General features: G+C 37.8%; 2 protein-coding genes across 3 annotated transcripts in view; one reads left to right on the top strand and one right to left on the bottom strand.

Moving 5' to 3' along the window:
* ADCY2 (adenylate cyclase 2) overlaps positions 1 to 27354 on the bottom strand; it is a 210949-nt gene that overhangs the window by 3419 nt on the left and 180176 nt on the right. For both annotated transcript variants that reach the window (XM_061449191.1, XM_061449189.1), the window contains 7 exons: positions 24998 to 25117; positions 20564 to 20748; positions 18961 to 19045; positions 12413 to 12571; positions 5671 to 5817; positions 4418 to 4525; positions 2246 to 2360 (listed from right to left, as the gene is read on the bottom strand). In XM_061449191.1, the coding sequence (XP_061305175.1) occupies positions 2246 to 2360; positions 4418 to 4525; positions 5671 to 5817; positions 12413 to 12571; positions 18961 to 19045; positions 20564 to 20748; positions 24998 to 25117 (919 nt within the window). The remainder of the gene's footprint in view (positions 1 to 2245; positions 2361 to 4417; positions 4526 to 5670; positions 5818 to 12412; positions 12572 to 18960; positions 19046 to 20563; positions 20749 to 24997; positions 25118 to 27354) is intronic.
* SEMA5A (semaphorin 5A) overlaps positions 1 to 27354 on the top strand; it is an 831366-nt gene that overhangs the window by 637579 nt on the left and 166433 nt on the right. The window lies entirely within an intron of this gene.

The raw sequence follows: 27354 nt of genomic DNA, 5'->3' as shown, positions 1-27354 counted from the left end.
TCGTGTGACACATGAATGTTTATTGGGGCAGGGCTGGAAGAGTAGTACTGTCAGTCCAGGTGAATGCTCTAACAGAGGGTGATACCATCTGTCTCTTTGTCTTGTATCCAAAGTGACATTTAATTATTACATGAAAAGGAAAATACTGTTCAGCAAATACTGTTCTGCAGGACAGACAGAGAATATCTTATTCCAAAGTACACTGCAACCTGGGCTCATAGGATTCTCCAGGGAAGAGGGATCCTTATGCTTGAACAGCCTCAGCCAAAAGAAGTACCAAATTAAGTTCACCTACAACACAGACAAATGTTCTAACCATAAAGCTATATGGAAAACAACATGTCAGCCCTTATTCTGTTGTGGAAAAATGCAGTGCCTGTGCAAAACTGGCTGCAAAAGCTTACCTGAACTTGTCTAATAAATCAAGTACCTTAGCTAACAGAAGGAGAGGAACACCTGAAATATAATCTAGGTGTTCCCTTCCCTTCCCTTTCCTGACAATGTCAGAGTAGGCTGTGTACTTCCTAAGGCACAACTAGCATTTCAGGCACTCGCAGAAAATGAAGGTTGAAAGCTGAGACCTCCAGTGAATTACAACAATTCTGGGGTTAGATGCTGGCTGAGGAAGGCTTTCACAAATAGTGGTTTGGGCTTAAGTCCTTTCAGTGGGGATATTGTCAGAGGTTCAAACGTTTCTGTGGTTGTAATTGCTATGGATATCAGATGGTTTCATGGTCAGGTGGTGGTAAGTGGAGAAGTGAAGATGGGAAGTTGGAGTTTTCAGTGTTGCCTGTATTGGATTAAGGTGGCAAAAGTACCGTTTCAGGGCTTGAATTCCTTTGTACATTTAAACATTCCTCATTTCATGAAGCAAAGGAGTCTGACTTTTCAGGAACCTGTAGCAAACACTTTACAAATCACTCTAAAGCGGGAAACTTTTCCCCTAGAAAGTTTGCTTCATGATTCCCACTTTAAAGGAGTCAGTATTGCTTTACTCAGTTTGCAGTTTCAGCCCCAACTCCTAGTAGCTCTTTATCTGTACTGACATTGCTGATACAAGTATGTTTGCAAGTATTTAGCATGTCTTCTATGGCAAGAAGAGAACTTTTATTCTGTACTGAAATATGGTCTCTCTACATGTTTCTTTTAAACCCGTCAAGTTCTGTAACACTTTGAGAAGGAAGTATACTTTGGATTTCCTTTCTCATTTTTTTAACTTTAGCAAAGAATACAAACCCAACTGGAAAAAGGAGCACTCTGTATTTCGCGTCAGAAGATAGCAAGTTTTGCCAGTGGGTGGCACTGTGAATTAAACATGAAAGGAGCAGCCTGAAGGAAAAGCGAGTGGCACAGCAAGGAAAATACAAGACAGGAGAATAACTTGGAAATCAAATACTTCTGACATGTTTACAGGATTTATGGATTTCCAATATTAATTTAATGCTTTCATTTCACACTTTCCAAGTTACATATTGCATTGTAAAACTGCTGTACCGCTATCAGGAAATAAACATTTCGGAACATATGCTTCTTGATCAGCTTTGAATTCATTTATTTCATCATCCTTTCCATGGCTTACTGCAGCTGCCTATTTCTTTTTTAACTATCATGATGCACAAGCAGAAGCAATTATAAGCTGAAATATAAGGGATACCCCTTTCAAATATAAACAACTAGTCATCTTTGCTCTTATTTGTCAATAACCACAGAATAACAAAGAGAAATACCCTCCTTTGTCTAAAACTGGGAAGGAAAGGGTGCATTTTTTTGTATGCTTACTTGAATTTAGTGCATCTAAAATATTTCAGATGCCAGCCTCAGTGAGCACCTTATAGCTCCTGCTCTCCAAAACCATTTATATGGTTTTGTAAAGCCCTGTCCAGAATTTTCTTGTATCCTTAGGTACTGATAAGCTTAAAAAAAATTCAGTGGTTAACAATATCTAGAATAATTATTATGGAGTTACCATAAAACCATTCAGAGCCATGGGAGCCTATATTTTCTACTGCTCTTTACTTAGGAATACTGCCCTTTCCTGAGTCCTGCCTTGAAACATGCCTTGCAACAACAGCAGCCGTGGTTAATGGGCAATACCATGTAGGTTGCCTTCAAACAGGGTAAAGATGGTGCTATTTACCTTCATGCCACTTTTGGTCAGTTCTGCTAACACTTGAATCCCCTGATACTTCACAATGAATTCTCCTTCTCCTCTATGATCTTCTCATAAAAATTCTGTGATACATACCTACTCGTAACTTGAAGTCATTGAATGAATGCTTGTTTATGACATCCAGTTTTGCCACCAAGGCAAATGCGAACTCCACCATAGTTCCTATGTGCATGTACTGTCGTTCAGGTTCCTGAATTTAAACAGCCAAACAAATAGAGTAAAATAATTTCCCTTAGCCTTAGAGAATAAAAACCAAAATATTCATAACACTTGAAAACACTGAAACCCTCAGAGACATCCTAGAAGATGATGCCTTGTCCAGCATTAGTTAGATCAAACAATGGCCAATAGACCAGGATGCATTTTACTTACAGAGTCAGGCAGTCTGGAGGTGATAGGTCCAAACATACATATTCTAATGTTTTGATTGTCAAACAACTGATTAGCTGCTACCTAGTCCCACAGGCACTCAATAGCTATGTGTGCCTAAGATTTGCTCATTAATTTTATCTAAGTGTCTGCGTCTATTTTATGCCCTTTAATAATAAATAACATTTGTGGACAGCCCCACAGAGACTTCTCCCTCTCACTGTTGCACATCTCAGTACCCTAGTTAATGCTTAAGAACCAGTGAAATTCACAATTTTAAGAGTTTCTCTAATGATCTCATCTGGTAGAAAAGCAAGCATCTCTGAGAATCTAATAGACCTGAAAATGAATAAACTACAGGAGGAAGAAAGGAAGCAGGCAACCCATCCTCTGTCCCCTCATTTCATAGCTCAAAGCTTACAGCTTTTATTTATAAAACCTATAGACTTCATGTCTCCTCGTACATCAACAGTGTAGCCTGATTCCTAAGTACTGATTTGAGTCCCTGCAGGCCAAGGAGAAAGCTGATTTTCAGGCTCCCACAGCCCAGAGTAGGCCCCTGACAAGAGAATTATTTCATAAGAGATGGACTCATCTCTATGAGAAATGACTAAATCTCCCTCATTTCTTGAGATAAAGTGACAGAAGAGATGGACAGATGACAACTTCAGGAGATGATTCATGGAGTAAATGCATCAGCCTAGGTGGGACAGTAGTGGTAATTGCCAGAGCAGCTGTTTAGAGGAATTAAGCCTGCTTCCTTTGGTGTTCACTCCTACTTAAGACAGATGATTTCATGTTCAGTTGATGTATTCAGACCCCGTCCTTAAGCACTTAGTCTTCCTTGGGTGTTTGAAACTGGGGGCAGTTCCCAGCAGTATGCCTAGCAGTCAGTCACAGCCACACTAAGTACCAAGGTATCTGTGCATCGTTAGGTATCTGGACTGAAAGCTAAGTCCTGGTGGATTTCTTTTGCAAATGTGTACTAAATTACCAAACGAACACTAAAACTTGGATCTCTTGATTCACAGTTTGTGGAAATAACTGAAATGATACATTTCTTCCTGTGCACACACTAGTTTAAGTCGTGACTGGAAGCTCCTCTGTCTTCTCATCTTGTCTGCAGTTCTGTTTTTAATTCATCCCCTTCACCTCCCTGTATTAAATGTCAGAGCTAATTTAGAATCATTCTTTTGCTCTTTTTTTTTTTTCAATTGTCTTTTTGTCTTCGGGATCCTTAGGGTCTATAGTTCAGGTGCTAATTGCCTCTGTCTAGAAGGAACATGAGTTTGGCAAGACCACAGTTATTCTAAGCAGAGAATGTGTTGATTCATAATTGCTGTCTCTGTCGCTAACTGGCAGTACTCTAAAGATCATGGCAAAAGCAAGATTTTTGCTTAAATGTTATATGAACTTCATTCTGACTGACTGCAGTTCCCAATCCTACCCTATTAAGTAAGCTAGGAACAAAGGAACATGTTCTCAGTGCTGAGCCTGAAGGATCTACAGGTGTATGGTTAGTACAGCTACTCAATCCTCCCAGCTTGCAATGGAAAATACCAATTTTTGCAGTGGTTTTCACAATTTACAAATCCAGTTCTGCTGCAGCATGTAGAAATAAAATGCTGTATTGTATTTAGAATAGAAGGCCTGTTTTAGACTTAGCAAATACAGAGGTGGCATTTTGAAACCACAGTGTGAAAAGCAATAATTCAGAGAGACTACTAAACAAAAGCATACACTTGTTGACAACAATACAGTCTATCCTAATACAAAAAAACCTAGGCCATGGCATTATACATAACCTGCAGTTTAATGAACAGAATTTTAGCCTTCGTTTGAACATGGTCTGTATTAATCAGAAGCCTTTTCCTGTACCTGACACTGTTCTTGGTTGGGTGTGGCACTCAGTCCTGTTGCTGCCATGTAAGTACTCCCAATAGTCTTTATCTTTTCAACTCCACTGAACTTTGGCTTTGACAATAACTGTAAAACAAGGATGGTTATTCATTATTCAGATCAGCTGTCTTATTACCCTAACAGATTGTTACTCTAACAGCATTTAGACCATCAATTCTTAGAACAGTCTCTTAATAGACCCCAAATGGCTTCACAAATATATACAGGATGAAGAACTTAAGGGTGGATAAAACAATGGTTACAGCCTCCAAGCGAAGCAAATGTTTGTCTGCTAAAATTTAATTTTAATCAAATTTAGTCCCTTTTCATTACAAAGGACTAAATTTATAGTAATAATAATAAATTCCATGTTATTGTACATACAGCCTTTAAAAGTCAGTAGGCTTTGCACTCATTTGAGATTGAAACTGAGTCACCATGTGAGACGACAGTTAAGATATAAATAGTTTTCCAACAGTGAGCATCTCTTCCACACCAACAGGACAGTCAATGCCACTAGGACTAAAATACAAGGATTTTAGTTCATATCCCAGGTTTTTGTGGACATCCCAATGTTCCCCACGTGGGTTTGCTCATAAAATAGCTTCTATAGCTGCATATCCACATATCCACAAATCCAGACTGTGCTTTCTGAGTCATAACATGGTCTTAATGTCTTTAAGACACATACTGTTCTCAGTGAGACCTTTACAGTTACACTCTTGTCACAGTCCATCTGTAGTCATACTCTGTACTTGCTTGTAACTTCAGAGAATGGAATATTAGAACTTACACAATTCTTTGATTTGCTCATGTAATCAACTGATCAATGCCCTGTATAGTGAGACAGATCAGGTGTAACACACAGCTGTATCATTTTAGGGGACACAGATTTACATACCTGACTTTAGGCAGTAGTATTTAGAAACTGCAGTCAATATATGGCATGCAATATGACTGCCTCATGAACTGCAGCTAAAGGGCAAAAATTTCTTCATCAGATATACACATAGGATTCTTATTACAGTGAATTAAAAGCAATTGAGAATGTCAGCTTAATATCTGATTTATCTCACTTCAACCTCTTTTTCCTTTAATACTCCCTGTTAAGTATGACTAGGCACACAGAAGTTCTTTTCTAACAGCTCTCTTTCAAGTACATTTGCTTACTGTTGCATACCCTGAGTTATTAAGATTGAAACCATATGTTGATTGCTGTTAGAAGTACATACATCATCGAAGTCAGCAATGATCTCATTTAGCAGCCTGAGACATTCCAAGCCTTCCTTATTTACGTCAGATTCTGTGTAAAATTCCTTGAAATCCGGAACAGAGGCAAACATGACACAGACACAGTCATATGACTGATGATAGAGATCCTGTCCAAAAGAAAACAGAAGAGAGAAAAAAATCTGTTATACCCAGCTCTAAATAAAAATTTCCTCATTAATAATATGCAGTATCCTTTTTCAGAAAAGGGAGGAGTTGCAGTGGTTGGAATGGCTTAAGACAGTGGTTGGGTATTTTTTGCAATTAGTTGCATGTATTAATTTTAAATGGTGTATAAAGAGACTCAACACATACAGCTGAAAATATTTTAGTGATTTAGTTACTTTTTTTCCTCCTGAACATTAACTCTGTGAACATAAAATGTTCAGTAATTTATTAGATAGGACCCATTCCTGAGGCTTCTTATGAAAAGAGTTTGGTCTGGCTTCTATGTCTGAAAATATATTTTTGTAAAAGAATATCTAATTTATTATTAGCTGCTTGTGCTATTGTAATAACTAGCAAACTGAACCAAAATCATAAACTGAACGCACTACAAATGCATAATGCAACACAAACCTGACTGATAGTTTTTAACCAAAAATAACAAGATCCCCATTAGGATAAAATAATTATCATTTCTATAACAAGGAGCTGAGGCAAAGGGAAAGAAGTCACCTGAACTAGAACTTATTTATGTGAGAGTCTCCACTGCCTTCTGTGAGCACCTCAGCTCCATAGGAATATTCTGGTGCTAAAATTGACCACCCCCCTCCACTGCCCATTCAGTCGGAGAAGGTGGATGATTTTCACTAGATTTTTCTGCCCCTTTGTTCTCTAGGGATTCCATAACCAGAGCATCACTGAGGATCCACCATGCCTCTGGGCAATGGGGGTGGAATATATCACTGCAGTTCATCATTATTTGTATTCTTATAGCTGAGATGGTTGTACCTGACATCCAGCTTACAGCCATATATACAAAATCAGTATCACTTTGATGTAACCTGATTGTGCAAATGAAAAGCAACTAAACAAAATGTCCAAGCCAATGAGTCCCAAGTCAGATCGCTACTAAACTTTGAAGGAGTTCTGGATCTCCTATGTCCTCCTGCCAACAGAATTTTTCATAAAGAACTAATATTGTGATTATATTTTTCTGCCATCTATTTTATCCATCTCCATCAACACTTGGTTAATAAATTTAATCCATATAATGATGTTAAAAGTAAAGGCTAATTAATAATGTAAAAGTAACATATAATTTAATCCATATAATTAAGTAATCAAATGGGTAGGAGAGGGAACCCCTCTGGCTGGATGACGTCAACTGCATTTATGCAATTAAAGCTTAATTGAATACCTGACTAATGTATTTAATTTGAGAGCATGGTCATCCTATGTGCATCTATATTGTCAGAACAGTAGATGTGCATATCTGGGAAGTCACTTTAATGCCAGATGAGCAGAATCACCTGAGACAGAGTTTCCTTCTCTCAGTCAGTTATGGAAGAAAGGCTAACGGGGTAATTTTTCCTAATGTAAACACTCAAGAGGAATGCCTGAAACTCTACAGGATGACTTTGACTCTAAGAAATTTAGAAGCTCAGGCCCCGAATGACCTCTCTCTGCTCCAGTCTCCCATACCAGCTCCACTCTGTAATACTGCAGTGACATATACTGGGGGCTGTCTTGAGTATTTATGCACCTAGACTCGCTGCAGGTATACTCAAGTAAGCTTGAAATTAGTGAATTGGAGCAATAGAAGAAGAACAACAGGCTTAGTCTGGAAATGTTTAGCTTTTGCAGTCTGTGTTTTGCTTCACATCTACTTACTTCAGGCATGTCTACACTGAAGCTACAGTAACATTTGCCTATACATACAGTCAAAAGTCAAGATCTGAAGTGCTAAGTGCTTTTCATAGACAAGTTAGCAGAATAGGTACAGATATTGCATTCTGTGGTTAACTTGGCTTTTTTTCTATTTCCTCAAGTTACCTTGCTTGTAACTTAATTTCAATTTTGCATGAAGAAATTCAGGCAAAACAGTGCTGATTATTAAAAGAGGACTGCATCACAAATACAGGGCCTTGGTAATATAATGTTATATGAAAGACCGGAGGGAGATACAACAATATTTATAGCAGAATGTAGATAATTAATATTCAAAACATGGATTATTACAGATACTTTTGAAACTTTACCTTACAAAATAAAATTGTATACATCTATGATAAATACTTAAAAAAAAAAAGAAAAAATTCAGATTCCTACCAGATTGAAAAATCCAGTAAATTAAATCCAGTCAAATTAATAGTACACAATAATACATAATTCTGTTGTCCTAAGGATTCTGTTAATTGGTAAAAAAAGTTGGTTTTAATTTATCAGATAAACATGAGATAGCAGCTGTTTTATTTGCTTTATTGAATCCAGCTGATTTTTGCATCCTGCGAATGTAAAACGTGACAGAATTACATTACGGATGGGATTCTGGTTGTAAAGACAAAATCTAGGCACAGAGGTGATATTGGGACACTGCCATATCTGAAATAGTACTTGGAAAGTAGCATCATGTAAAGATTTATTTTAGAATAAACTTCAAGTCATAAGACTACAGGTCTTTCAGGGGGTACAACTGAACACTTACGGAAAAAGGAGACCAACTAGCAGAGCTGCAGGCATATGATATTACTGCATAATATGAAGCAGAGATAGTAGAAGATAGTTTCATTTTGTCACCTCATAATATAGTGTCCTGGGTTCAGCAGTAGCAGTCATTTTTTTCTCCTTAATAGCTGCTGCAGTGTTGTGTTGTTTGACTTTCAGCCTGGGAACAGCACTGATAACACCGATGTTTTTAGTTACTGCTCAAACGTTTAGTCTGACCAAGGACTTTCTGAGTCTCATGCTCTGCCAGGGAGGGGGGGAAGCTGGGAGGAAGCAGAGACAGGACACCTGACCCAAACTAGCCAAAGAGGTATTCCATACCACAGCACATCATGCCCAGGATGTAAGTGGGAGTTACCCGGAAGGGCTGGCTCACTGCTTGGTCGAGCTTGGTTTCAGTGGGTGGTATTGTATTCTCTTCCCTTGTTATTTCCCTTATCATTATTATTATTGGTGGCAGCAGCAGTGGTTTGTGTTATACCTTAGTTACTGAACTGTTCTTATCTTAACCCGTGGGAGTTACATTCTTTCGATTCTCCTCCCCATCCCTCTGGAAGCGGGGGCGGGGGTGGAGTGAGCGTGAGGGCTGCGTGGTTCTGATTTACAGTCTGGGCTTAAACCATGACATATAGGAACCAGAAGATAAACAGGACATTTACAAGTAGAATAAGAAAAATAATAAGAGATATATAAATGTTTATTTCATTACTATTCAACAACATGAATGAGCTTAAAGGGTTAAACACCTGAATGCTTACGTGAATACTAGAAAAATGCATAACTAGGAAGTGTATACAAAGCATATGCAGAAGCAAAATACACCCTTACATTTACAGGTAAAAACACAAGGAGCAAATAGCACATTAAGCTTCAGCTGTCCCTTGAACTTTAGCTGAAGTATCTAACACTGAATACTGCCAGGGCCTTGCAATTGACTGGACTGCTGATAGGCGGCAATGATATTTACTACGATTCTCACTGAAAAAACAGTCTATCTTATTAAACAGGAAGACCTAATTAGCTATTTGAAAATGCCTTTGCTGTCCTCCTTGAAAGCAGAAATATTGCCCAGAATAAATCATGGCAACTTGCACACTGTACAGTCATCAGGAAGAGAAATATGACTGAGCAAAAGACAGAAGCAGAGCTTCGAACAGAAGTGCTGTTGTGACACAGGAAGATGAGTGCGCATTATGCTTTTGGCACTCCACCCACTATGGGATAACCAACATGTAAGAAATGTAACAGTCATGCCTGACTGTTAGAATTAGACACAAATCCTATTTTTCTATAACCAGCGGTATCACTCCTTCCTCTCCTCCATCTCAAAAATGAACAGATTGTATATGAACAATTGTCATATGCTGAAGCTCAGCAACAGTGCCCCATTTCTCTTCCTTTCTCTCTAATACTGGGGCAATATCCACCTCCGCTAATGCCCTATAGCATAGTAGGAGCATGGAAACAACAACAAATGGCACTGTTTATAACCAGATAAGTAGTAATTGTGGCTGTCACAATAAATGTCAGAGAAAGTAGGCTTTCCCAGCTATTTTATTTTGATAATTCTTAATAGTAAAGACTGTGGCAATTGAGTGTCTTCATTTTCCTGAGTAATTCTCTTGAAACAGTACTCTCCAAAATGTTTAATCAGAAAATTAAATGCAACACCATTCCATGAAGGAACAGCTTTGCTTCTCTCAACAAAACCATCCTTTCTTCTGCAGTCAATTCCTTTTTATTTTTTTCCCCTTTGATAACATCTGAATTTCTGTTGGTTAGGTCTTGTTACTGTCCTCTCTTCTTCAGTGCTTGGACGTCTTGTCGGAATGTAGGAAGGAAATGCTTCCCATTACACCTTTTGGAAGGGTATGTCGATGAGCTTCTCTGGGGCAGAATTTCTGTGCTAAGTAGGATGCTGGCTCTAACCTGTGGCTGATGAAGCAGGATTGCTCCTGCTGAGTAATGTGCTTGACAATAAGCTTGCAGCACAAAAGCTCCTGAGCCCTTTTTACTAATAGGGGATCTGGATGCTAACAACATAAATGAAAAACCTGCATAAGCCAGGTGCAGATATATTTAATCCTTGCCCTGTTTCCTGCTTTTAGTTTTATATTTGTTCCTATCTTTCTCTCTGTCAACTGGGAAGTACCCTGTTTGGTACCCAGCATGCAGACTATAAGCGGAAATTCAGTTCCAGAGGTTCTGGTAATGCAAACAAATCTTTATTACAGTTTGCTCTGAAGTAACTTTGCTTTTCCCATATCAGCATTAGTTAATGTGCATCCTGCTATGAAAAGACCTTTGTTGGTCATCTAAAAGTATAGGCCCATTACTCTCAGTTAGCATTCATCCACTCATATTTTCCCCTTTCATCATTGCTGCCTGTTCTTCAGCAGCACACTTTTTCTTCCCTTTTCTCCACTGAACTGCATGCATAAAATTCAAAAAGAAGTAGTATTCTGAAACAGACTAGTCATCCATTAGATTAATTTTCATCTCAAAACTGGTTTTAAACAGAAAAGAATATACGTAAAACCATATCAACACGAGTGTTTGCAACTAAGGAAAATGTGGACAAATTTCAATTCAGTGCCTGTTGACCTAAGTATCCACACACAGAAAACAAAGGCTTGATCTGTCTTAATGTATTCTTAGGTATATACACATAAACACATACAGAATGTCCTTTAAGGGTCAACACATTCTTGCTGACTTTGAAACAAATCTGAGGACATGTCAGATGCTTATTATCCTGAATATTTCCAGGGATTTGAAAAGTTCTTCCCTCTTTGAAAACTGTGTTCGAAGATAAACAAAATAAGAAAAAACTCAAGATTTTAAATTATTTTTTTTAAATGGATGCCGCTAAAATAATGACAAATCATTTTTACTTCAGCTGACATGATAGATTGGAGAGCTCAGCACATTACAATTCCTGTTCTTCACTAAATTTACTAAAGCTTATTTCAACCCAAGAATCTTGAGGGGTGACAATATAAATCCAGTTGCCAATACAAAGGTGAGCAGATGGTGTTGCTCTGCTGGGGAGCTGAGATGGAATAGCACATAAATGAGAAAGCAATCTCCTGATGGTTTGCTGTGTTTAATGCCTGAACTGAGAACTGGAGCTGCGCCAACTTGGCTTCCAGCCAAGGTCTTCACTGGATTCAAAGGAACCCTACAGCAGTTTTTATTCGATATTAGCTACCAAATGAATATTTGCAGGTAGCACTAACATACTGATACAAAGTACTGATTAGTAGTGCTCAATGCAAACCACAGTGAAAGGGAAGACATTATCCTTATTGACACAAGAGATCGAAAATTAATCCCTAAAGCTGCCGTCTCCCCTCTTTTGTCAGTCTTGGAGCAGTTGTTTGGTATGCACAAGTAATTCAAACTATTGTTTTTACAATCTCTAGAACTACTAAATGCTTTTCTTTTTCTAACCTTTTTTGTTTTATTAAAACTGTAAAGCAATATTAGGAGCAGATCTTATTTCCACCAAAGTCAACAGGGAACTTGTGGTTGACTTTTCTGTTGCTTGGATTGGGCCCACAAGCAGCAACTAAACAGGTAATTCAGTGTACAGAACCTCTTCCCAGAATTAACATAGCCACTTTAGTTTAAGGGAAAAGGTTAATTTTCACTCCAGTAAGCAAGATCTCCAGTCACCAGAAGAAAATTCAGAACCTGGATTCAAGTCCACTTTATTCACAAAGGAAAAATTCTGAATGCATATGACTTAATTTAAATCTATGTTAATTCAACCATCCAGTTCTTCCTCCTCACCCTTTTCTTACCTTCCTTTGAAAGGCAAAGTGCACTACCATCTAACATAATCTCATATTTTTTTACTTGTGAAGTGCATTCAGTACTGTAAAGCAAGCCTTTCAGGTGGGCAAGGGAGAATGAAAGTGACTTTAAATCTACAATCTCGCTGTATGGACCTACTGTTCAAATCAGCATTAAGTGATATTTCCATCATACGCTGCTTTCTTACAGAGCAGAGGATACACAGAGATGGCTGACCTCATTCTTCAGGTTTCTTGCCAAGAAGTGTTCAGCTACATGGGCTGGAAGCACATTCTCCAGAAGCACCCGATTTAAATTCTCCATGGTTTCAATCTCCTCCCGCTCTTTTTTGAACTTGTTCTTCCACAGGAAGTCTAACCTACAGTAATATTCATTCTGTTACAAGAGGACACAGAGGTAAAGAAACAATAGGCATCTTGTCCTGCTGGAGTACAGGTTTAAGAGACAAAATAAGCACAGTACATCACCCCTACAAGGCTGTTATTTGGCCACTCAAGTACAATTTCAGACACCACAGAAATCAAACCCCAAGCACGCAATATGTGACATACATTTCATCAAACTTACATGGCCCTCCCAACAAAGTGGCCCATAAAAAGTCCCAGGAAAAACTAATGAAGTGCCTTAAGCAATGAAAGGTTTATTTATTTACTCTCAGGCTTTAGTAGAAATTAATTTCAGAAATCAAACACTGTTACATAAACAATTTACAGTTTTGCAACTTAACATGGTTTCCTAAGTGTAGAATCTCACTTACAATAATGGGCAATTGAGGAACACCCTTTTACCAACTTGTACTTATGTCATGCAATCAGCCTTATAAGCAAAAACACCCTACTACTATAACATGCCTTAAGTTTATCAAATCATTATCAGGTTATCAAAAATGGCCCAGTCAACTAGGCCAACCCAGTTGTTTGTTGGGTTGTTTTTTTAAATATCCCAGCAATGAAAATAACTGGAACTAGATGGAAACCTATAGCATTCTTGGAATATCAGTATTTTTGGAGATCTGGTTTCATGAATATTGTGTTGAAAAAAGAGGAAAAATGCATCTCTGTAGAGCTCTCCCTACTTCTTTGCAATATTGTTAATGTTTTATCAAAAAATCTATGGCATTATTACTACAGCAAAACCTCCACTGGCCTGACTATCTCATTTGAGCTGATATAAATCAAGAGCTATTTCACTATGGTTCAATGGTTTCATGTTATCATGCAGCCTCAGTGAAGACTATGCCATTAACCAGGGGAACATGATTATGATGACAGTCTTATTACAGAAAAATCTGAAAATGATAGCTAGTATTATTAGCAGTCAGTAAGCATTCACATAAAAAATTAGAGTAGTCCTGGTTGGACAGTGGCTGTCACAGATAAAAATGATTCATACATGTTTTGTTGAGATCACGGCCAAAGACAGTGTAGAAAGTTGAAATGAGATGGTATCAAAATGGTTTGGAAAGCTTTTAGAAAACAATGAAGGTAAAAATTGGTGGAGCAAAAAATGTATCTGCAAATACTTGCAAGATGAAAAAAACAGTACCCTCAGGTTGCCTTTAAATTGGTTGATAAAATCTGGGTTCTATTTAGGTACTTAATTATGTAAACAAAAAAGGTCATCCATACCATGAAATCCTTATTGACAAATTCTTTTGTGCTGATGCATATACTAATAAGGACAGAATGCAGACCTGAAATGCACTGCAAAAGAAATATTCTGGCTCTTCTGACACAAAGGTAACATTCTTCTGAAAGTAAAATGAAACTTCACATCTTAAAAAGGATCATGATGCATCCCAGAAATCTGGCCTTGAGATGTCAAATAAGCAAATAAGCTGGATATTTTCAAGTAACTACACGTTACTAAATGATATTTGCAGATTATAACCAAATGAAGAGTGGGCAAAGAAATGTTTGTAAAGGCAAACATGAAGGATCAGTGAACCTGAGAACAGGCTTCTGCAGGAACTTGGAAATAGGATTTTCTTGTTGTTCTCTGGCGTCATTCCTATACCAAATGGCAGTTATCCCTTCTATAAGAAGGCAGGTCATGAACAGGTTTTTTTTCCCCAAATTCACTACACGATGCAAAATACATGGAGTCACATTTTTAGAATGTCAGATTTGTATGTATATTACATATTTACACATTGAAGTTCCCCACACAGATGATAAATTCAACTGCTACCACCTGTATTCAAGCAGAAAAAAAAATATCCAGTCAAAACCTGGGATATCAAAATTACTTCCATAAATTGAAAAAAGTAAACTGGATGCCTGCTGAAATTAGGTTTCTATTGTGCCAACTTTGTATTGAAAAGAAAGGGTACTGGATAAGCTGAAGTCTTCAAAAGGATATATTTCTTTTTTTTAAGAGTTAAACAGATAATTTTATTTTCTGCTTTTTATTTTTATTGAATGAAATGTAGGCTGCCACAAAAAAAGGCAAAGAGAATTCAGAAATAATCAAACAGAATGTATTCTAAAATTTGTTTTGAAGTTAAAAAAAAATCATATCATATTTCAGAATGTCTATTCAGGCTTTTAAAACAAACAAAAAAAACCCCCACAAACCACACATTACTTTATTAAAATTTATTTCAAATTCTGTTGAGGTTTTTTGTTTGTTTGTTGTTGTGTTATTTTTTTTTAATGTTTGCATGACTTATCCAATTCAGTATACAGCCCATCAAAGATCCTGTTCAATCTTTGTAGCCTTACAGTCATATGAAAACCAAGGTTGTTTCCTATTTTAAATGTTATCTCCAGGACTTTTTCAAGATATCAGAATGAAAGTATCTCGGAATGGCTCTGCATGCACAATACCCTTGAGATACAAAATTTTCCTTCCTCACCTTATGCTGCTTTATTTGACACCATTTCCCAGGAGGTGAGCATAGTGGAACGCCCAAGGAGGCATGAAGGACACTGCATTCCTCCGGGCATCACAGATTAATTGGCTTCTGCCAGGACAAGAGACTACCATGCATCTGGGCAAGGAAACCCACAGGTTCAAGTCAGTGTTAACTTCTTGGGCGAAAGTAGTTAAGTGCAACAGGAACTGATTCATGTCTCACTGATTGCACAGAGATGGATTTATCTATATTTTTAAATTCTAGTGGGACACTCACCTGGGTCTGTTTTCAATATTTGCTTAAGTAAGAAAATGAACTAATTCTCCTCACTGAAAGAATGTCACATAGAAAGGAAAGATAGATGTCTACAGTCCGGGAAGATGAATGCTATGGCATTCAGCAAAGGGGCAGCAAAGACAGCACTGAAGCAGCTAAGATCATAGAAGTTAAGCCTAGGTTTTCATTCAAGTGAGGGAGCTAAGGAGATTCCACCTCACAGCCATTATTTGCTAACAGCAAGTCAAAGAAAGTATCTCAACATGGAGCATCAGCAGAAGATGCCATAATAAATCGATCAGCCAGAAGTCATCAGCTCAAAAGTAACCAAAATGAGAAGCTGCTAGTCTGAAACTTGCTGTGGAGAGCCAGCTCATTCAAAACAGCCACAACATTAATCAAATGACAAATGGTAAGGATATAATGCAGCTCTTTGGAAAAGAACTGTGCTGACCCTGGGAAAAATAGAACAAGTTACTTTGAAAAAAATATGCTAAGAAAAATAGCTATTTAGACATATCAGCTAAAGCTGATACAACGGGGGAGAGCTGACATCTCTTCTGTGAACATGCCTTCATCTGTTATGAAGAAGTCAATGGGCAATAAGAGTGAAGTTGAAAAGAAGTTTTCCTTACATTCTTTCATAAGGGCTCTTGAAAAGGCTACGTTATCTAAGAAGAGAAGGAACCTCTCACAGAATAAAAGCTTAGTAAAAGGCAGAACAGAGATTACAAATAAACAGTTTTCATTGCTGAGGGAAGTTGCTATAAACATCTGGGCAGTAAAACAGCCAATGAAGTCCAGTGTGGACAAACACAATACAATCCATCATGGAAAAAAACAAAAATATTCACCTAGCCTACAGAGTAATGGGCTATTTGTTATTTTAGGTACTGATAAGAAATGATACTGGTTATGCAAATTGGGCCATAAGAGAGATTTAATACTCAATAGAATTTACATGTGAGCATACACCTTACACAGTCTAGCCCATACCAATCTGCATTCTCCTGGGCAATGCCTGAGCAGGGTGCAATAGCTGCTATTCTTAACATATTGTCTGCCTGCTGCCATATTATCTTCAATTAACTGTAATGGCACGCATGCAGAATGAAATGCATCACTTGATCTCAGTGTCAGGGATCAGTGTTGGCATGACCATAAAAAAAAAGAGCAGTTCTACTTTCAGCCTCACATCTGGCTGCTCACTCCCATTCTGTGCTTATTCTTTTGTCACAAGCATTGCTACAGCCACACCGTAAAACCAGATCTGGAAATAGATCTGTCAGCAACCCAACCATTTTTCCAGTTAACTTTTAAGGCAGATTTTTACCCTATTTTGAGCCACTCTACAGTTCCACAGGCAGCTGTGCCAGTACAAATGAGGCGATAGAACAGTTAAGAATGAGTAGCTGAGGGAAGGCCTACTTCTTTCAGTAAAGATGCTAGTTCTGCAGATAAAAGTATTAACTGAACCTGAGAATTAAATTGGCTTATATAACATGCAATGACATACTATCTCTCTGGCTCTTCTTTCCCATTCAACCAGAGACACACATTCACCCTCCTGCTTTTGTACAAGGACAGGCATCTCTCTGACCAGTGGTGGCAGGTTCACAAAGCAAGGCCTGTAGGGAAAGCATTCTTTGGTTTAGATGATCTTTCTGGTTATCCACTCTGGGGACAGAGGAGCACCAATGCCAGCTTGAGGGAAATGGAAAGACCACCATTTTCATAAGCAGCTATTATCTCTGGCATTGTTAAAATAATCAGATATTAAAAGAAGAGACACAGTATTACCCGCAAATCAGAAAAATTCAATAGCAAAGAGAGAAATTACTTGTATTACTTCTCTGTGGAAGAAGGGTAAGGAAGAACTTTACTTTGCCTACACTGCCAAGATGTCTTGACAGTGTTCTGCAAGTGCCACTCAATGAAAGTAGCAAGCAGAAAGTTTAAGAACAAGACACTTTCACAGGACATTTTATCAAGTTGTGAAATTCATCATGAGAAAGTGCTGGGAAGACCCAGAAGATTAAAAAAGATTAAAAATGGATCAAACAGTGTAACAGAAAGCAGAGCAGCCAATAGTTATTAAAAATTGCCACAAAAATGTCAACTGGCAGAAGGTGAGAAGCATATGTTCCTGGAGGGGTCACTCTACACAGATTCACTTCCTCCCCTATTCTTTTCCAAAGCATTTGCTATCAGTCAGTATCACTAGCGGTAACTTAAAATGGCCAGTCTTATGCCAAGTAAGCATTAAAATTAGTTCACAAAGTTTTCTAGTTATCATTTAGACTTTGCTTGGGAGTGTTTGAAAACACAGAGGTTTTTTTGCCTTCCTTAAGGAAGAATAAATTAGCAGAAAAATCAAAGGCAAAAGACTGAAGAGCTGCAAACAAATGGTATCATGACAAGGGTCCTGAACCTATAGCTCTGAAAACAAAGACTTTTTCCATTACAGAATCATTTTGTAGTTGGTGTGACAGGGAACAATACCTGCACACTGTTGTATGCAAAGAAAACTTTCTTGTTGATGTGACTGAACCAACAAATAAACACTCTCCTTTTTTCCTCAGTGTAGCACCCAGAGACTACAGATTGTCAACTGGTGCGATGAAGTATTTATCCTGCTTTTCAAGAGGAAGTAGTTGTGCTCCAGCCCCACTATGCGACCATCATCAAATTAGCAAACTCATACTGTGCTGGCAGCAAGACAGATGAAGAATGTTATTTCTAACTCAAGAAGGGTGCTCCCCACTACAGCAAATCTTTGGATCTTCTACTGGAGAAGCTGCCAGCTGAGAATTTTTTGTCTAGTAATCTGCAAAGCCTGCCTGTCAATTTAAATGACAGTCATTATATTTAAAGGAATTGTAATGTAAATGAGTGATTTAAAGACAGTCTGGGATAAGATCCTTCCCAAGGCTATGGGGATACAGGGTGCTCATGAGATCCCACATGGATTGCTTCTTCCATCCCAGAGCCCTCTCATGTGCACTGCATCATTCCTGGCGCAATGGGCTGGAGTTGCGGTTTTAACCATGGATGATGGAGAGACCAGAGGATTTATATAAGGAATTGCCCTTGCACCTGTCCTCAGCTTCATAGAAAGTAAGGCCATTGACATCACACTGGCACTGAAAAAGCACAACTGGTTAACAAAAAGAGTAGCTTCCTGTTGGGTCATAGTTTCAGTGCAACTATGGCCTCAGTATGTGGTACACTTCTGTTTGCATGCTACATTGTTTCTGTGTCTTCATCAAATTGTAATAACTGTGAAGAAAATAGCTTGTAATTAAGCAACTAGGGAGACAGCAGATGGATGCAGACAGATGGGATCACACTAGGAAGCCATGAGACAATATTGGTCAACATGACAAGCAATAGTCACAGCACACTATCAGCATAATGTTTACAGGCTCAATGACAGTTATTGGTGAGTTTTAAGGGCATATTGGAAGGTAATAAAAAAAATAGCTTTTTAGATGCTGTGACACTTCTTTGCAAGGGGGTGGGGCAGAAAGGAGTAAAGGTGTCAGAAAATTTATAGCACGCTTGAGAAGGTAGCAGGTTGTATGTGAACGCTGTCATTGTGTCCACTGATGCAGAGAAGTGTGCATCTTACCTGTCTGCCCAAAACCAGTAATGTGATGAAGAATATAAACAAAGAAATTGAGCCCATTGTCTTCAGGTCTTTCAGTATTCCTGGCCTACAAAATATAAACATAAGTAAAGCAAGCTGCTCAAAAGTTTAAACAAAATTACTTCAGTACAAGAATAAGACCACGATTTACACTACTTTCTGGTATGTAAACCGCGACAATTTAAACATGATATGCTTTATTATTTGATGAAATATGATTAATTCCATTATGTAGGTATAATTACTCTTCTGCATTTTGTGCAAATGTGCCTACAATTTGAAATCCGATAAGGATTTAGTAAAAATTATGTCCTTGTTTGCTTACAAATGAAGAGTATTTGGTGTTTATTCTATACAGGCAGATTAAAAAGAGATTTTTTTTAATTTATATAGTAACACTACTTCCATAATGGAGAGCTTGATTGTATCTAATGAATGTCAAGAAACAGAAAATAAAGCACCTAAGTTCCAAGATGTCTTTTCACCTCAGAATTACAGGAGGCACAAACTAGTTCTCGTACAGAGTTTATTAATAGCTCTGCTTTGGGAAAAGACACTACAAGTGATGGAGAACAATTTTCCCTAGCACTCTCCTACAGATGCCACTGAAAGAAGAACCTTGGTGAGAGATTTAGGAAGGAATATACCAACAGACACACATCTTGACTGGCAAAATCAGGGCTGCCAGAAGCACATGCTCAATCTAACCTGTTCCATTGTTCTCCATCCCATCACACAGATATCTGTTCCTCTAATGCAATGGAAAAAAAAAAACGACCTGGGTTTGTTCATTTAATCTTTAGATTTAAGTGCAAAGAACACACACTTTTAAAAAACTCAGATCCTTTTCCATGGCTGTCTTTGTGTCCTAAAGATCTCAAGAAGCTTACAGCACAGGAAGAAGGATACTAGAACTCTATTCTGAGCATTCAGTTTTTCTGCTGTGGTACATGCACTGCACACTCAGCCTGCATAAAGGAGAATCTCCTCTTTGATTGAAAGTGAGGTAGAAATTACAGGTGTCCAAATATTACTTTATACAGCAGTACTTAGAATTGAGTCATAATTTTGGTTTTACGTATCATCACCTCTAACAAAGATTTCAGCAGTCTCACAGAAAAATTAACACACAAATTCATGAGCACAGCAAAAAAATTCCAAACTGTTGGTTTATTATTGTTTTCAGTAGCTAAGACTGAATTTGTAGAGCTTTAAGACAATGTGCTAGTTTGAGGAAGTTGATTTTATTTGGCTTGCAGCAAATGTCTTAACAGTGTTAATTATATTCAGCCTTAGGCCTTAACTACCTTCATGATAACGTCTTCCTAATGTCCTTTATTAAAAAAAGGCAAATTAAACCATAGTCTATTTCCTATAGCATGTGCCCAGACTTGTTTATTTTATTCTGATGCTCTAAGGTGTGACATTAAATCATATATTAACTGCAGCGTGACAATGTTTTTAAATTATGACTTGTAGATTATATAGCTAAACACGCAGAAAAAAATCTGTTCCATGACTGAGAAATGCCATAGGTAGTATTTAATTTCAGTTAATTTCAGAAGGACTAGAGTTATCCACCTACCTTCTAAGAGGTGCCATTGCATACATAAATTTGCTGTAGTCATCCAGCATGGGCCCATGAGTGTGCAGAAGGATAACATTGTAGCCCACCAATGCAATCAACATTATCACCATTTTTAACTCGTAATTAATCCTCAGGAAAACAGAACAGGAAATGAGCCCTAATATGCAGCTGTATATAAAATACTGACAAAGAAAAATCAAATGGAAAATATTTAGAATTTTATTCCTGAGTAGAACATCATACATAATAAAATGCTAGTATTATTGACTGACCACTTAAAAATGAAATCCTTTACAACCCGGGACATTATGGTTTACAGACAGTCAACAATAACCAGATGTTGCTATTTAATAAAATAGATAATTTTTCTTACTAGGCCTCAATTCACCCAAAACTCAACAGAATCCAGATTATACTCCTAATTTTCACCCTTTGTCATTTTTTTGTTTACTCTTCTGCAGTAGTGAGGAGAGCCTATTCATGGAACACCACTCCTGGTGTTGAAGTCTAATTTAAGAGTCCACTGCCCGCAGACTGACAAAAGATTTATTCCTGTGCCACTGTACGGTTTTAACTCATGTTTGAGTTCAGTAAGTACCCTGTATGTATCACTACCATAAGGCTCAACGTGAAATGTCTAAATATCTGAAAACAACAATTTCATTGCCTATATTTGCTATATTTATAAACTGATGCAATAGTTGTTATGAACCTCATAGATACACAAATTTTACAAACTGCAGAAATACAGCTGGCATGAAAAATAAAAAGATTAATAACATGGCGTATGCATAATACAGATATAAAAAAATCTGTCCAATCAATCCTCTTATGACTACATAAGAACACATTAAGTTGCTAAAAAAAGGCCTTTTCTTTCCTATGTCATATATATCAATAAAAATATGCACGGTTGAAATTAAATTCCTGGAAAAATACTTTCTCTACATACTTTCTGGAAATTTATTAGGGCATCAATATTAATGTTAAACCAGGAATTATACATTCTCACGAGGATTGTTATCTTAGACTTTAACATACAGGGCCTTTGCCAAAGACGCTTCCTGAAAATTACAGTCCTGCACCTTGTAAGGAAGTCATATTTTCTGGAGCTACAAAGCATTCTATTTCTAGATATGCTATTTCAGACCACTGTTGACTTGTTGATGGCAGCACTTCTTGACAGAACTTGAATCACTGTATACTAAATGTTGGAGGAACACTAAGAAGAATAATTTTCACAGCACCCATCAGACAGAATTGATCTGCCATCTCAGTCTCTGCCGTTACTGCAATTTGCTTGCAGATCTGCTTGAAATAAACAGAATTAGCTACTGCTCAGAATCACCAAAAATAAAACTTCTCTGATGCCTGCATTCCACAGGAAGTCACATACTGTAGGGGAATAAAGGTAACTGGCATTCTAGCTAGAATCTTAAAAGCATGCATGCAGTTACAAAGCAGGGAAGACACTGGAAAACAATGATTTGGTGAAGGAACAGTCAAAATAACCAGATACAGAAAATCAGGACTAGTGGAATTATTGACCTATGTATATCATGAGAACTCTGGTCTTTGTCAAAGACTGCAGCCTGTCAAACAAATGGCAGCCTGTCCCAGGGGCCAAGCATTCTGCTCTCTGTTCATCAAATGAGCATGAACATTCCTACAGAGAAATTAATGCCCAGCTGGGAAAAAAATTACCTCTTTTGTGTGCAGGTATACTGGGCTTGTTTCTTAGTGAAGATCTACGTTCATCCTACACCTCTGTACAACTTTCTACTGAAGAAAGAAATGTGCTCTGACTACACAGGCATTGAGGCTTTCTCCAAGGCAGAGTTGCAGTGATACCTATCCTTTGCAGTGACCCTGATGGGAATATCATTGCACACTGAAGTGTTAGCAACCCACACAGCAGTGAAGCTGACCACCTGTGCTGTGCTCTGCATATCCCTCAGCTGCAGGATAATCTCAGCCAGCTCGGCCAACTCAAGCAACCAAGGAGCTTGCAGGCAGCTCCCACTTGGTAGCAGCAGTTATGCCACCTCTGTGGCTTCTCCTTTATCTAGTGCAGCAAGTTCTCATGGATGCTTTTTGTCTGACAGCAGAAATGACAAATAGAAATGTTTATTTTTAAAAAAATCCTGTAAGAGCTCAAAAGACAAAAATATTGGGTAACATCTCCACAGACGGAATCTGTACCTCACACTATTCCTGACTGCAGAACTGTCTGGTGCTGCACAATTCAGGGTTCCTAATACTGAAGGGATGTAACTCCATCTACCCCCTTTTTTCTCTTTGTGCTAGCTCCAATAAATGGTATTTTAACCAATACCTTACAGAATTTGAGTGCCTTTCTTACCTGGATCACAGGCCCTGTGCCTTGAACAGCACACTACACCCTTACGATCAACCCCAGTCCATTTGAGCTCTTCTCTGAAAAATGTAAGACCTACAGTTCTGTGGTTATAAAGATCTTTACTAAAGTAAAAAGGGATTCTGCTCAATATGTCTGCGAAGAAAAACTTTAGAAGGAAGTAATTTTGGAAATCCCTAGCCAAATAAAGTGTATTCTAAAACTGCATCTTTTAGAAGTCAGGATTAGGACTTTATTTATTTAATATGTGGAGGTGGCAGCACTAATACCAGACTGTAGTTTATCACAGGAACAGACATGCATGACTTGAAATCTCCCAGGCCTAACTTCTATTATACGGAAACAACAGAAGCATCATAGCAAAACCAAACAAAACTCAACACAAGCAAAGACCTAACTTACTGCGTTACCTTTGATGCATCTTGAAAAAGAACAAGAAAACAAACAATACAACTCAGAAAAGTTATTCTGGGTGCTGGGTGAGGGGGGAGAGTCAATTTGCTTCAAAATGAACTAAATTCTGTTGGGGCTGAAGTAAGTAAAAAATCTCTTGTTCATTCATTTTAGATAACATAGTCTATAGATCTGTCAGGTCCTTTATCGTAAATCACAGGAAGTTTATCTATATGAATAAAGGTTAAAAGCTAACACACAGATTCAAAAGATTGAGTTTTTAATATAAGGAAACAAACTTTGCAGCTTAAGTATTCAGTATCTCATTTGGTAAAGAGAAGAATTCTGGAGTTTTGGTGGGTTTTTTTTTCATTTAAGATCAAAAGTAGTAACTCAAATTCACAGCTTTTTCAAGCTAGAAGTTGTGCAGTTGTGCAAGGTGAAAATTATGTGTATTTGAGAGATACTTAATAAAAATAGGTTGTGGAAAAAGTTTTTAAAAACTCTACCCAACACAACTTTTTCATTTATTATTATCAGAAGTGACATTTTAACAGATTTTTTGTGCCAATTAAGTCAAAAGAAGACGCAGGCACCTTTCCATACTTGGTGACATTTAGTTAGCTAAATTTGAAAATAAGAATCAAAGTCATGCTGTGCTGTAGCTTTACCAGGGAGATGCTGAAAATCTCTAAGTAAGTGCTGCAGTTACTGTAACTGGTTTGGTTTTGTTTGTTTTTTTTTTTTCCCCAGGATGGGTCTATATATAACTAACATTTTGTTTTTGTGTGTGACTAAGGATTGTTCAGCTTGACACAGTGAGTAGCTGTTTTATGCAAAACACATTGTGTGGAAATCAGCACACACCATTCTAGTACTGGTTTCATCAATCCTGCATAGAGGGAAAATAATCTCCCTTCTCCTCTTGCTGCCTCCTACTTATTCATCCAAAGACTGTTGACCTGTTTTGGCACAATATACAGCCTATTATGTTTAACTGCGGGTCTTTTGTAATCCCTTTAAGAATCATTGTTCTCTAGAATACAGATCACATTTTTTTCCAGCAATGTCCTTGCTCCTCTTCTTGCATGTGCTACTCTGCTTTTGTTCACCCTAATACATTTTCAAATCAGTTCAGTTCTTTTAAACAGCCTATGCAGTGGTACATGAGTGTTGTATTTCTCCCCTTCTCACCCAGCCTCTTAATCAAACATGCAATGACAGAAGGGTGATGATCATAGATTTCACATTTACTGCCAGGACAATGATAAAATCTGAATATTTTCAGGTCTACCACTAGTCGTTATGAAACACATTTGTGGACCGACACGGCTTTCAGTGCACAGTCTGCCTGGCAGTTGCTGTGTATTCTCCTGTAACCTTGTAACACCCATTTGTTGGCATGGGTGAGCTAGGCTTCCTAGTTATCGTGCTATTTCCTGCTTTTTAACCTGACGCTCATTAAACCCTCTATTTTCAGAAGTACTAACCTCCTTTCACTTCCTACTTACTTCAAATCCAGTTAGAGGTGACTGAAAAAAAAACCCAAGCTTTTGCTACAGACTTAAAAAATGGTGGGTGTTTAACTTCAAGCAGATCCAGCAACAGTCAATTTAGTGCAATTGTTGTAAATAAAGAAAGAAATGTAAAAATGGACTTACCGGTAGGAAAAAACAGTTGTTTTGTATACACCACCGTGTCTGATTACTCAAATTAGGAAAACTTGCATTTGACGAATTAAGAACTGAGGGAAAAGCTTTTACAGCATTATCCAGGAAAAACTAGAGAAAAACAACATACAATCCATTAGCTTGTCAGCTGTTTAAGGTCAAAGTAGAGAAGACAAATGGCGAAGCACTGAAAGCCTTGCCAGTAATCATTTAACTTTGGTATTTCACTGCAAATTGAAATAGCAAAGGGAAAATGACATCACTTGATTACTTGTTCCTGCATCTTCAGACAAAACCATGCTTATTAGCCTCTACTTTCCATTTTAATAAAAGACGAAAGGCTCTTTGTTACATTACTTTCGTATTTCATAAACTCACACAAAGACAGACAATGATTAAGTAAATTCAATATGAATAATTCCTGGATTTACATCAACTCAACCTCCTGTTTAAACACAGGAAGAATTAAAGAATAGAAAATAGAAAATTAAAGAAGAATAAGAAGTCTTTATTGAAGTTGATTTACACAGGTGTAATAACATAATAACAATATCAATAGTATTGGTACTAATGTTATTGAAACAGGAGAGTGAAACCAGTATCTCCTGGGTCATCAAATTCAGCCAGCTGATGTCACATGAAACCATCATCATAGAGCACCTCTTAAATGTATTGATCCAATGCTTCCTTAATGAGTTAGATTTCTGTGACTACATTAATTACACTGCTTTGAATCTCACCACTTAAATAGTTTCTACATTTAACCAATATTCATGGCTAGTTCTCATGTTTTTCTTCTTGTGTGAATCTCATTCTTTAACTTTTAGATATCTCCTTTCTCTCACTAATATTCTTTTTAATATTTAATGCTATCACAGCCTTCATTATGCTCAGAAAACTATGTTTTTCTAGTGTCTTCCTAGAAAACAAGCTCTTCATTCCCTTAATCATTCTAGTAGTCTCTTTCAATTCAACCTTCTTGGTGACCAAAACTGCAAACACACTTCCCAGATTTTATCAGTGAGTCATGCAATAGCATTAATACTGATTTCACAGAAGTATGTTTTCATACTATCCTAGAATGACAGCTCCCTTGCTCACAGCTACAAAACCTCAATAGCTTATCCATGCAAGTGGGGCTCAGAGAGATCATGAGGTTATACCAGCTGAACACATTGTTACACATTGGCACAATCCCAGCCACTAAAGTCATGCTCAGCGAACATGAGGTAGCTTTCCTTCACTGGGAACCACTTAGGTAAATGGGATTTATACTTACCTTAAGAGCAGTCACATGGATGGTTATTGTGATCTAGCTGAGTTGTCATCAAATCCACAGAATTAATGAAAACCCTGAATTCACTGCATCTCCACCTGATGGGCTTCCAACTTGTATCAGAATTTCTTGTCACTGATCTGTCAGACCAACCATAACCTTGCACTCCGTACTACTAAATTTCATCCACGTTCTTTTACTCAGCTCCTCAGGTGCTTCCTTTCCAAAATCCCAAGCTTTCCTCACAGACGTTGCCCATTACCTTAATTTCATTAGAAAATTTCACAGTCTCTCTCATACAGAAATCCATTCCAGGCTGACCATTGCAGAGCTCCAAGGGTTGCCTCCTTCTCACCTGTTGTTCTCTGCAGATCTAAATGCCTCATCCCTGTCTTTATCTACTGCCCCAGAGAAAACTGCACAGTTTCACTCAGAGTAATCAAATGTGGATCAAAAAGATTTATCAATTTACAACTTAACACTAGATCTGGTCAGCCACAGCTCTGTATAACCAAGTCTTGAAAACCTCCAAGGATGGAGACTCCCTGGTCCCCCTTGGCAACATGTCACAGCACTTTACTACATATACAGTGAGTTTTGGTTCGGTTTTTTTTTTTTTTTTCTTTTTTATAGACTATCCAACCTCCCAAGCCACCACTCATGGTCAGTGATATGTTTTGTGGTGCTGCTGTGAAGAGTTTGAAATTGTTATCCCCGTAACACTACTTCAACAGAAGCAGGATCAGTTGTGGACTTGAGAAGGTGATCGGTACACCACCTGCTACCAAGACCGAATTGGCACTCACCTTTGTTTGTACAGTTGCACGTTCAGGTTGTTTTCCTTCACTAACACGATTCTCTGTTTATGTGAAACTACACATAATTAACCTGCAATCAGTAACCTATACTAACGGTAGTGTCAAACCAGCTTTTGTCAATCAGCTGTTTTCACTCTTAGGTCTCTGCTTCCTGTTACAAATTTCTGTGCTTCTTTTATACTACTTCTCACACTATTTCCTTCCTTACTTCAGAAATCCTTCTTGGTTACTGTTTAATCCAGCTGGTGTTGGTC

This window comes from Pezoporus flaviventris, unplaced genomic scaffold (assembly GCF_033815535.1).
Source record: "Pezoporus flaviventris isolate CSIRO_AGI_PZ_B2104156 unplaced genomic scaffold, CSIRO_AGI_Pfla_v1 ptg000007l, whole genome shotgun sequence".
Taxonomy (NCBI): domain Eukaryota; kingdom Metazoa; phylum Chordata; class Aves; order Psittaciformes; family Psittacidae; genus Pezoporus; species Pezoporus flaviventris.
This window is presented reverse-complemented; position numbering and strand designations above follow the sequence as displayed.